At 41.5% G+C, this 12936-nt stretch overlaps 1 protein-coding gene across 12 annotated transcripts in view; it reads right to left on the bottom strand.

Moving 5' to 3' along the window:
* The window catches only part of SETX (senataxin), an 80625-nt gene extending 67824 nt beyond the window's left edge, over nt 1-12801 (bottom strand). For 7 of the 12 annotated variants that reach the window (XR_005364869.1, XR_005364868.1, XM_038548937.1 and 4 more), the window contains exons 1-6: nt 12197-12326; nt 11425-11540; nt 10454-10535; nt 6291-6474; nt 5069-5279; nt 2620-2729 (exon numbers count right to left, since the gene is read on the bottom strand). Coding sequence is in view for 10 of the 12 variants with exons in the window: in XM_038548937.1 (XP_038404865.1) it covers nt 2620-2729; nt 5069-5279; nt 6291-6474; nt 10454-10467 (519 nt within the window). In the remaining 2 variants the exon portion in view is untranslated. Of the gene's footprint in view, nt 1-2619; nt 2730-5068; nt 5280-6290; nt 6475-10453; nt 10536-11424; nt 11541-12196; nt 12327-12632 lie in introns of those variants that run through there. The other 5 variants (XM_038548938.1, XM_038548939.1, XM_038548941.1 and 2 more) reach the window with 5 other exon arrangements.
* Between the last annotated feature and the right edge of the window lie 135 nt (nt 12802-12936).

Raw genomic sequence — 12936 nt, 5'->3', positions numbered from 1 at the left:
AGATTCTTCAAGGTTTCCTATGTAAATGATCTTATTGTTGCAAATTATAGGATTTTATTTCTTCCTTTCAAATTCTAATGCCTCTTAATTTCATTTTCTTTTTTTTTTTTTTACTGCATCGACAAAAAGCCAACACTACAAAAAGTGATAGTGAACACCCTTGTCTACTTTTGATTTGATTTGATTTTTCATTTTAATTTTTTTACTTTTGATTTTAAAGGGAATGCTTCACGGGATGCCTGGGTGGCTCAGTGGTTGACTATCTCCCTTCGGCTCAGATTCTGATCCCGGGATCAAGTCCCATATTGGGCTCCCTCTAGGGAGCCTACTTCTCCCTCTGCCTGTGTCTCTTTTATTTTAAAAAATAAGAAATAAAAAAAAATAACAAAAAGAATGATTCACTAAAAGTTAAGTCAATTTGGATAATGTTTTCTTCAGGTATCTTAGAATTCCCTTCCGTTCCGATCTGATAAGCATTTTTAATCTGAATGGGCATTGAATTTTATCAAATGGTTTTTCTGTATCTAACATATGGATTTTTTAACTTGTTACTAAGGTGAAATTCTCTTTACAAATTTTCTAGTATTTTGTTTAGGATTTTTGTATCTACATTAATGACCATAATTTACCCTTAATGTGTTAGGTGTTTTGTTTTTATTATAAGTATCATAATGGCTTCATAGAAAAAATTTAAGAGTATTCTTTTTCTGGAGTACATACATAAAAGCAGGATAATCTATTATGAATAATCAGCTTATTAATTTGGAAGCTTTCTTCTTTTCCATAATTAAAGATATAAATTTTCCTGAAAGCACCTCTTCTGCTACATCCTATAATTTTTTTTACGTAGCATCTTCATTATGATTCAGTTCTAGATATTCTTAAGTCTTGATGATTTCTTTTTTAGTATGTGTTAATTTCAAAATGTGGAAACTCATTCATCTTTTCATTAACTTCTATATAAACTGTGTTATGATCAGAGATCATGGCAGTCCTTGAAATGTGTTGAAACATTTATCTTGGGGATCCCTGGGTGGCTCAGCGGTTTGGTGCCTGCCTTGAGCTCAGGGCATGATCCTGGAGTCTGGGGATTAAGTCCCACATTGGGGTTCCTGCATGGAGCCTGCTTCTCCCTCTGCCTGTATCTCTGCCTCTCTCTTTCTCTGTGTGTGTGTGTCTCTATGAATAAATAAATAAAATCTTAAAAAAAAAGAAAAAAATTTATCATGGCTATGTGATCACTTTTGTCATGTTCAACGTATATTTGAAAAAATGGTTAGATGCCCAGCTCACATATATATCTATTAAGCTATGTTTGTAAACTAGTCTATATGCATATTCCCTTTCTTGCTGGGGTTTTTTTGTTTTTGTTTTTGTTTTGTCTACTGATTTCAATACTGAAAAAAAGGACGTGGAAATCTTTTATAATAACGAATCTACTATCCCTTCTTGTAGTTCTACCAATAACTGCGTCTTTTGAGGCTATTTTAATTAGCATATTACTTATTTAAAAATGCTATATGGCCTTGATGAACTAAATTTTGTTCCTTTTTTTTTTTTTTTTTTTTCTAAATTTTGTTCCTATGTAGTAAGTAACCTTATCCATCCTTGTCTAAATGTCTGTTTTATTTGATATTACAATAGCTTCACTGCTTTGTTTAGGTATTTGCCTATTGTTTTCCCATCTCTTACATCAACCTTTTTGTACCCTATGTTTTAGGTGCGCTTTTCTTAGAAATAAAGATATGGATTTTCTTTTGTAATCCAGTCTTGTCTTTTAACTGACAACTTCAGCCTTCTTACATTAAATATTGTTATGTTTAAACCTGTTTATAGGTATGAACTATTTTTTTGCAATTTCTTTTAAAGCATTTTAAAAATAAATCCATCATTTGAAATAAGTCACTATCTAGCTTTTTTGCCCTAGCCAGTTGAAAACCTAGCATGCATACTTTCGCGTCTTTCATCATCTTCTTGCCTGCCAACCCTATCACACTGATACTACCTAGTCCAAGTTATTGATCAATTCACTTTCCTTGATCTTAGTGGGTTTCTTTTTTAATTAATAAACTTTATCACAGTATTCTATCAATTTTATATATTCCCAACAACATCTGAATTCTTCTCTCTCAAGTACTTCATTCAGCACTCTAACACTAGCAGCTCAGAACTCCCAACCAATGGTCACTTAAGGGACACTGCAGAATCAGTCTCGAAGCCCGTGAGTGCAGGGCCCAGGTCCTGGGTGCTCAGCTGGACCTGCTTCTATACAGCTGTACAAGGCCAGACCCAGAGGGCTCCTGGCTATACTTTCTGCAACTTTCTTGCACAGGCAGGGGAGTCTCTCACCTTCATGTTGAGCACAGGCCTTGACTGAATTCCTATTAGCCTGACAAACTATATCCCCAGCTACCTACAGCCACCTAGGCCTACAGGTTTCCACCACTGGTCACTTTCTGTTTCTGCTCCATTGCTGGTCCACAGAAACATTTACCTTTTGAGAGCTATGATTATACACTTAACAGTTTAATATTTTAAACAAAATATACCCCAAACTCTCTATTATAGCGAGCTATGTGCAAAACCTATGTCCTTTCATTGCCTACCACTCATACTCACCATTTCATTGGGATGGACCAAAAACAGATAGATGCCTGGATGTTTGTCAAAAACCTGAAAGGAGCAATTAGCTTGTTCCATCCGACAAAGTGCTTCAACACACAGTTCACCTAAATAGAAAATATAAGACAGTAGATACAAGATATAAATATTATCAGCTTATCAAGAGTCCCTAAATCTGGGGACTCTTTTTTCCTTTGGTTGTTCTATAAATAAACTAGTTCTTTTTTTAAAAAAAACGAGGCATTAAAAATGCCCATTGCATAACAGTATTTACCTATCTGAAAGACTAAGCTAAGCGTAATTGATCACAGTGTGCTCCTATGAACTATTCTTTCCTGATATACACATTTTTTTTTACACTTGGCATAATTATATCCAAAGGGTATCTTTTTAGAAGTATGGTTATAAGTCTAGTCCATTAGTATTTTGCATTTTGATCCACATGGGCTTTATTTGGTATTAGCATGATAAAGTGAGCTTTTCCCCAAAATGGCTATTTTGTCCTACCCTCATTTATTGACTACTCCACTTTCTCCAATGCTTGGAAAAGCTACCATCATCAAACAAGCTTCCCAAATATGATTGGTTCATTTCTGGACTCAACACCATCTCACAAGTCTATCCAGGCTTGCACTGTTCTGTTTCTGTTGCTTTACGGAAATCTTCACACTAATCTTTGAGAAATGTCCTACATTTACCTTATCTTTAATTTCTCAAACTTCTATGAGCATTGTTAGTGATAGAAGACAGCTTTGGGGAACAGTGGTAATGATTGGAAAAGCATGAAGGAAGCACTTGGATCCTATTAATGGTTTGTTTGGGTGCTGGCTACATAGGTGTGTTTGTTTGGTGAAAAATGATCATTCCTGTATTTTTCTTGGATACAGTATCCATCAATAAATGCTTGGAAACGGACTTGTTAGAATTTTAGAACCTAATTATTTAGAACTTATTTAGAAACAATTGACGTACCTAACCAAGACTTTTAAGATCTTTTCAGTTTACTGAAAATACAAAGAACAAAGAAATTAACATCACAAGGAAGCAATCTGAAAAATCCAGAAAGTGCATTATCCTACAGGGTAACTATATGGTCTCAATAAGTCAAGGTTATGGCAAATAAAAGAAAAAAAGGAACGCCTGGGTGGCTCAGTGGTTGAGCGTCTGCCTTTGGCTCAAGGCGTGATCCTGGGGTCCAGGATCAAGTCTCACATCGGGCTCCTTGCAGGGAGCCTGCTTCTCCTTCTTCCTGTGTCTCTGCCTCTCTTATGAATAAATAAATAAAATCAGGAAAGGAAAGGAAAGGAAAGGAAAGGAAAGGAAAGGAAAGGAAAGGAAAGGAAAGGAAAGGAAAGGAAAGGAAAGGAAAGGAAAGGAAAGGAAAGGAAAAAGAAAGAAAATGTGTACAAGTTGATGGTTTTGGATTTAAAGAGATATACAAAATATGAACCCATGTAATATATGGGTCCCTGATTGGTTTCTTATTTAGGCAAACCTGCCAAAAACCTCATTTTGCAACTATGAGGAACATCTGAATACGGACTACATACTAGATTACTTAAAGGTATTGCTATTTGTGGGGGGAAAAAGGATCACAAAAATGTCTTTACTTTTGTGAGATTCATGTTAAGAAATGCTAATATAAATGACCCAAATCTAGGCAGCTGTAATATGCCATACTGCAGTAATTAGTGGAAATTACTACAGACCTGTAGTTCTCAACCATGGATGGTTTTGCCTCTCTCCACTCCTGCCCCCTCAATGCTCAAGGGACACCTGGCAATATGTGGAGACAGTTTGGTTGTCACAATCCAGGTAGGGGGGAAGAGCAGAGTGCTACTGGCACCTAGTAGAGAAGAGGCCAGCGATACCACTAACATCCTATAACAGACAGCACAGCCCCCACAACCAAGTGCCCAGTCCAAAATACCAATTAGTGCCAACGTTGAAAAACTCTGCTACAGACAAATTACAAGAATGAAAATTAACTGAAGGATAAATAAATGTGTGATAAAATACGGCAAGATGTTAGCAACTATAGAATCTATGTGCTGAATATATGGCATTCACCATATCATTCACTTTTCTGTATGTTTGAAACTTCCATACTAAATATTGGGAAAAACTATTAAATATCCTAATTAATATCCTAAAACTTTAACAAGCAAATTTTCAATATAGATAAAACTTCTTACAATTCTTAAAATAAGACTAATAAAACGGGCTCCCTGGGTGGCTCAGCGGTTTAAGGCCTGCCTTCCGCCCAGGGCGTGATCCTAGAGTCTCGGGATCGAGTCCCACATTGGGCTCCCTGCATGAAGCCTGCTTCTCCTTCTGCCTGTGTCTCTGCCTCTCTCTCTGTGTGTGTCTCTCATGAATAAACAGGTGAAATATTAAAAAAAAAAAAAAAGACTAATAAAACTTGTTTAACACCCATGATACTCACTAACACGCTCATGTAAAAGCAGATAAGGATATTTCAGTATTTCAAGAAGAGGAACTCGAAGCTTATTTTCAAAGTCTTGGCCAGTAAAGTCAAACAGCTGTGCCTCTCCATTATTGTCTACTATATACAATTCATCATCGTCTCCAATTTCTGCCTTCATGGATTTTTCAAAGTGATTTATGAGACGTAAGGTTTCTAATTCCCATAAAACCTACAGAAAAAGAAAAATCAGTTGCATGTTTTATATCTTACTATCAACAAAATACTGGATGTCATGATCTTTTTAGAAACCTTTCTGAGTACAAAAATACAGTTTAAAGAAGCAGTAGATATCACATTAGATTTATCTGAAGAAACAGTCACTAAAACAAGGCCACTCTTATGATACATGACTACATGCAGCATGAGGTGTGTAAACACTGCTCTTGCAGAGTTTTGCTATAAGTATCTCAACATCCCTTATCAACTATTAAAAAGGGAATGATAGGGCACCTGGTGCCTCAACTGGTTAAGCATCGAACTCTTGATCACGGGTCTTAATCTCAGGGTCATGAGTTCAAGTCCTGCGATGAGCTCCACCATCCACTCCCCACAAAAAGGTAGGAGGGGATGAGAAGTTGGAGCTTCTCTGTCTTCACTTCCATGGACTAGCCACAGGTACCCACCTTAAAAATTAGCGTCAGCATAAAGATACTGGTTAGCTTTAGTAACTAGGAAACTGTAAATACAAAAAATTTCTCAATAGATTCATAATTAACCTCTCCTCCTACCTATATATCTGTACGTATCTCTACAGTCTGATTGTGTTTTTCATGTAATAAAACAAATATTCAAAGCCACATTTTTAAATTTGTTTCACTCTGGTCACTATGACCAGCAAATATACTTGCCCTTAGAAGTTTATACCATTTACCCGTTAAAAAATGAAAAGAGAAAAAAGAATCAACCAATAAAAAAACAACCCAAGCCATTTAGACACATGAATGCAACACTGTCAAATATACAGACTTAAAAACATAAACTAAAAAGACTCCATACATCAAGTCATAAAATTGCTTTATAGCACAATGACTAAAAGCGAGTGATCCTAAAATTCTGCTTTAGGTTTCAATTCAATTCCATCTGTCAATCTTGTTTCCTGAATGCTTCCAAAAGAGTTCACAGTTTTTTCTCTTCATCATTACCAAGCTCTGAAAAGTACTGTCCATCAAATGTAAATTACCTCATGCAAGAATGGCAGCTCATCCCTTGCTTTGTGGTATTCAGTCACACACTCTAAGCAGTAGCAGAGGTCTTCATCAGCTGTTTGAAACTCACTGGAGTAGATCTTGGATGCATACCGCTGCAGGAAGTCAACGGTGGAAATGCCACCTGGCGTACACCAACAACATGTGCTCATTCTGCACCTGCATCCAGAAAAGACAACATCTAAAGACTAAAAAAAAAAAAAATACTTCAGGCCTCTTCTGTGTGACTGTTGTCTCCAACTAAGCATGTGACTCCACCATATCCAGAATGTTCTGCCAGCTTATCAATGACTGACTAAACTCAAATTTAAGCCCTTTTTAAAAAAACTTTACCTTTGACATGTAAAAAAAATATGAGGCAAAGCACTTAGTAAAAAACATCATGTAATACATAATTGTACTACAGATAAAGCTCAAAACTGGGAAGTATTGATGGAAAATTATAGAGACAGAGACTTATCAATGATTACGGTGTTCTAGTGATATACTGGAGTCAAGTCAAAAGTTCAGGGAACCTTTACATTCCTAGAAGACATGTTTTCCAGAAACCCGTGAAAAAGTAAAAACCTTTAAGTATTAATTCATACCAGTAACAAAAACTCAGGGAACTTTCTCTGGTTTAAAAAGTATGGATACAAGAATCTGCACATATGTGTATGAACTGCTGCCCATAACCCATTGTAAACTATAACAGCTACAAATGTTAATCATCTATTGCTACTAAGTTTGTTACTTAGAATTTTTGACTGTCTCCAATTTTTTGTTTGTATACCACCAGAGCCTCCACCAAACTCATGTGAAAGGGTTAAGATAAAGTAATTTTCCAAACCTTAGCAGTGTCAAAAAGAGCAAAGTAACAGGAAGGTACCAGGAAATGAGGAAATCCCAAGAACCAAATGTGTCAAAAGATTTGAGTAAAGATACACGAATGAGGCAGGTTTATGAGAACTACAGACAGCATGACAGAGTGGATTAGCAAACAGGATGGAAGGCAAAATCCAAAGATGAGCTGTAATAATGAGCTGTAATAAAAAAAGATGCAATCTTTTTATCCCTAAGTAAATGCATATAAAAGTAAATACAAAGCTCGCAATTAGTAAGCAGTGTATAATGGCTAAACAAAAATACAAGGTGAGCCTCGAAGTATCATAAAGTAATCAAAATACAAAAGGATGTGGGCATGTCAAAGGAACATAGAAGTCAACCTGAAAGAGCTCTGGATGACCAAAACTGAAACAATCTGATCAACAAAATCGAACAATGTAATTGTGGATTATACCGCACAGTATAGATACACATGAATCCATTCCAATATAAATGAATGAATAAATAAAGGTGGGAGAGCAACCTTCCTTACAGAAGAATTCCAAGTAATACATATAGATACTCTCTCTTCCAAGAGGTACATCTTGAGTGTGGGTGGACTTGGTGACTCACTGTCAAAAAATGGAGTATGGAAAAGGGGGATACTGTAACATTACAGTGGAGACATCTGGCAAATACAAACTAATTAACCAAGTAATCAAGGCTCACAACCCCAGAGTTGATAACCTCTCACATAATGTACTGAGGAAGGAACTTCAACCTTGTGAGATGCTTCTCCAAAACCCGTATGTCCAGTCCATGCTCGAGGAAAACATCGGACAAAGCCAAAGTGACCCTTACCTATACAACTAAGAGCCGGTCTGCAACAAGGAAGAAAACGCCACCTATGAGGAATGAAGCAAGTGTTCTTTCCTACGAAAATGATTTATTGGAATCAGGCCAGGAAAATATCCAACAAGCCTGATCTACAGAAATTTAACCTCAAATTAACTATCCAACAAATGTAAAATATCAGCCTAATTAATGGGAAACAAGTCAGAAACCCAAGTGTCCACCAACAATAAGGCCATTTCATAACTGGATGGACCTAACCCAGGCATTTGTCATCAGTGGTGACATCATCCTCAAGGAGACAAAAACTGGTTAGTGGGACACAAAACAGTCCTACCTCTCTTTATGTGAAGGCACAGATATGCATAAAGTACCTAAAGAGATATATAATGTATTGGTGGTTTAAAATTCATGGGGAAGAAAAAAAAAGAAAAAAAATTCATGGGAAATTCATAGGAAAAAAGGTCTAAAAAATTTCCTTTCAGGGAGGGAGAAAAGACACTAAAAGGTTAAGTAAGAAACATGACCAAGTCATTGAATATTTGGGTACAGAAACACAGCAGTGTGATGTTGTCAAATAAATGCATTATCCTGAAGCTCAAGAGTACAAAAATCTCTGCTAATGGAAAATTAATGACATCTTGATAGAAATTTTATTTCACTGCTGAGGCTTTTTTGGCATAATGCCAGTTCCTAAAAGAAGCGGATTTTTTTTTTAATTATGTTTTTTTATCGATTAAAGAATCATGTAAAAATGCGTTCAGTAAAATCAAATACATGCATCTGTCATGTGAGGTTTTTAAATTTATTAAGTACTAATTGTATGCTTTTCTCATGCTAAGTTCTTAAAAGAACTCAGGGTGGCTTTCAACATTAAAGCTGAAGAGGACAAACAAAAAGGGACATTTAGAAAACATACAGAAAAGGACATTAAAAAGGACAAATCAAAACTCATTTAGAAGACTATTTCACGGGGATCCCTGGGTGGCGCAGCGGTTTGGCGCCTGCCTTTGGCCCAGGGCGCGATCCTGGAGACCCGGTATCGAATCCCACGTCGGGCTCCCGGTGCATGGAGCCTGCTTCTCCCTCTGCCTGTCTCTGCCTCTCTTTCTCTGTGTGTGAGACTATCATAAATAAATAAAAAGTTAAAAAAAAAAAAAAGACTATTTCACTAAGTCCTAAATGAGGAGCTTCCCGAAATGCAGGAACAAAAATAACGTGAGGTAGACACTGCTCACTTGAAAAATTTTTAAGAAGTAGGCTAGTTCAGCTGGAGAATCCTACTCCTTCCTGATACTAATTCTAATTCAATTTTTTTCTACTAATGCCTACCCTGTGGCAAGTGTACAGCCAACTAGGGAACACCAAATAGCAAAATGGGTATTATGGTTTTGAATAATATAAAATTATTCAAAGAAAGAGTTTCTTACATTAAAAGACCAATATCACAATATTAGAAGTTAAAAGTCTGCAGAGGCTGTTTTTTTCTGGTGATCTAATTCAAAGTGGGGAGTGAACTTAGAAGATCTAAAAACAGAAAGTGAAACTCCTTGGAGACTTCTCAATGGTTGTTGTATCAAGCAGGATTTGTGCAGTCAATCAAAACTGAAAAAATTGGGGACGCCTGGGTGGCTCAGCGATCGACTATCTGCCTTCTCCTCAGGGCATGACCCCGAAGTATGGGGATCAAGTCCCACATCGGGCTCCCTGCATGGAGCCTGCTTCTCCCTCTGCCTGTTTCTCTCTGTGTCTCTCATGAATAAGTAAATAAAATCATTTAAAAACAAAACAAAATAAAATTAACACTTAGCCAAAAAAACTTTCCATTAAGAAAATTAAGGAGTCTTTTTATTTCACTCAAAGAGCTAGCCTTCTCCCATACCCCAAAATGTAGGATAGAGCAGGTCAACAGCAGAAAAAAGTTTCCATGATTCCTCTCAAAAGGCCATAAAAATGGGTGGTTATATCCCTAAATCTAAAATCATCATTGGCCTGATAGGTGAGCCCAAAAAAATCTAAATGAGGCACATAATGTAAATTTTTATTTTTAAGGGAAAACTGCAGGTAGATGACCACAAAGCATGTAAGTTTTTGCACAACTTAGTTCTTCTGAAAGTCAGTTTTGTTCATTTCAGATTTCAACTGCTTGGAACCATTACTAAGCCATAGATGGCAGTGCCCAGGGAACCCTCAAACTACAGAAGAGCCACACCGTGAGCATCAAAAAGGGAGCCAATGTGTCAATAAAATAGGACACTTTGCCAGAAGTAGGACCAACGTGCCCTGGGGCCATTTCTCACTATTAGCCGGCAATCACTTCCCTCTACCTTTCTCAGCTAAACTTCTTGAAAAAAAGTAATCTCGATTCACTTCCTCAGCTCCCTGGCAGTCTGGCTTCCACCTTTACATTTCACTGCATGTTGAAATAAGCAGTCCAAGTCCCTAACAATCTATTACCAAATCCCAGACGTTTATTACTTGCCTCTTTTGAAGCATAGCCTAGCCTCTCAGATACGTTCAATATCCAGCTGCACGAAGTTAACTTCTAGTCACCTCACAGGCACCTCAAAGACAAAAACAGAATAAAACCCCTCCCTTGTATCTGTTAACCTGCCCTGTGTGCCCTATATTCATGACATCACTATCTCTACAGTTTTCAAATCAGTAACCTGGTAATTACCCATGTACAGTCTCTACCCTGAGCCCCCACACTGATAAATTCCATCAAGTCTATCCCCTTGATTACATCTGTACTTCACTCTCAGTGACGCTGCCACCGTCTTAGTAGAATACATTTCCACTATTTGTGTGCGTTACAGAAGCCTAAATAATGTCTCTGGCTCTTGTTTCATCCATCACCAATGAATTCTCCCTCCAAAATGCTGAAGGGTAAAGCGAAAAGTAAGCTTTCAATTCTCACAGCTTGAGAATAAAATTCAGATTTTTGACCTCCTCACAGAAGGCCCTCCCTAACCAGCTTCAGCATTTCCTGCCATCCTCCCTCACTTGCTCTTCCTAAAATGCTTCATAGTGTTTGGCATTTCCCTCCCTTTACAGAAGCTCCTTCCTGCCTTGAGAACCGAATCTGCCCTGTGTCCCCCTGCCTCGTTTTTAACCCTAAATGCACACCGGAGTTAGCAAAGGAGCTTAAGGAGAGGAGACATAAAATCCAGGTTCCTATTTTAAAACGACGTCCCGGTGGTTCTGACAGAGCTCTGAGAGCTACGGTGTGCAGAGCGTCCCTGGGCGTCCCCACCCCCCCTTCCGCCCGTGAGGACCCTGCCCGTGCCTCTGTGGCTGGTTTGCGTCCCCACCCCCACCGCCTACTTGCTCCATCCCCACCCACCCTGAGTCCATCGGGGCAGCGATCCGTTCTGTGTAGTTTTACTCCAGTGCTTGACACACATTCAGCGACAGAAAAACGTCTTAAATGTTTCTTTAGAAAATAATTACCTGGGCTAATGGCCTACAGAGAAGTGATCCTCTCAGTCGAGACTCCTAGGCTTATCTGTGAACGGGTGAGAATTTGCACTCCTATATACCCAGAGTCTGGCCCCAAAATAACATTTCTGAAATAAGAGAGAAAACAAAACGAAACTGACGAAGTGGCTTCGCTACAACATGTGAGCGTCATTCTCGTTAACCCTACAGAGTGGAGGCAGATGCTGCCAATCCGCCCGCCCGCCCGCGGGCCCGGCCCGGGCAAGGGGTCCCCGCGCACGGACGGCTACGGCCCGGCACCTCGCCCACACCCCCGGTCGGCGAGCGTCGGGCAACCGCGCCCTCCGCCCCCTCCAGCCCCGGGACCTTCAGGGCGAAGGGGGGCGCCACCGGGACCAGCACTCTCTCCGAAACGGGGAGCAGGACCCCGGGGCGCGAGGACCGACGCGGTCTCCGGAGAGCCCCCGACTCATCCTCAAACAAACTACGCAGTGGCCAGACCGACGGCAGCTGGCACGAGGCCGCGGGGGAGACGACGGCGAGGGAGGGGCGGGGGTCCGGGGGTCCGGGGGTCCCGGGACCCGGCTGCAGGCGGCCCCGCGGGCTGCTCCCGCCGCCGGCCGCGGCCCCGCTGAGGAAGCGGCCCCGCTCGCGCCGCCCCTCCCCCACCCGCCGCCCGGGCCTCACGCGCCGCGGCGGTTACTCCACGCGGCCCCGCGCGCACCAGCCGCGCGAGCGCTCAGGGCCGCCGGGCCCGCAGCCTCGAGCTCGCCGCTCTCCTCACCCCGCTCGGCCTCGCGTCGGCGGCTAGCCCACCTCCATGTCTCGGCTCAACAGCCGGCCGAGGGCGGATGTGCGGCACAGCGCCCCGGAGCCTCCGTCCCCACCCGGCCACCCAACCCGGCGGCGCCGCGCGCGGAGGCCCCGCCCCCCACCTCCGGCGCGCCGCGTCCGCCAAGCGCAGGCCCCGCCCCGGCCGCCGCTTTCTTGTTTTGGTGCGACGAGGGGCGGGACGTGGGAAGAGAGGCGCCCCGACTCCGCCGGGAGGCCGGGGTGCGACGTCACTTCCGGGATGCCGGGCTCGGCCAATCGGGAGCGCCCGTGGAGGGGGGACGGGAGGGGCGTGGGCCGCCGAGCGCTGAGCGCGGCCCCGCCCAGGACCTCCTCCGGGCAAGGGTCGCACCCGGATGTGGCCTCCCCGCGGCGACTCCGGCGCGTACCCTCCTGTCTTTTCCGTTCCGTGACTTTTCTTCTCTTTTCGACGCCTCAGGTGCTTCCGCACGGTGTGTTCCGAATCGAGAATTTTTTTCCGCTTTTTGATTTCTAAATACCTAAGATAGAATATTCAATCCACGCCTACTTTGAGGTGGGGGTAGATGAGACCCCTCGCGTTACAGAAAAAGGATACACGAAGTCCGGTGAAGGCCGCCGCCTACCGCTGACCCCGACGGCGCGGTGCCTCCAGCGGCCTCTGCTCGGAGGGCGGCTGCCGACCGGTCGACTGACGGGGGCGGGCGCTGGCGA

Source organism: Canis lupus, chromosome 9 (genome assembly GCF_011100685.1).
Source record: "Canis lupus familiaris isolate Mischka breed German Shepherd chromosome 9, alternate assembly UU_Cfam_GSD_1.0, whole genome shotgun sequence".
Lineage (NCBI taxonomy): Eukaryota > Metazoa > Chordata > Mammalia > Carnivora > Canidae > Canis > Canis lupus.
The sequence above is the reverse complement of the archived record's forward strand: the minus strand, read 5'-3'. Positions and strand labels throughout refer to the sequence as shown.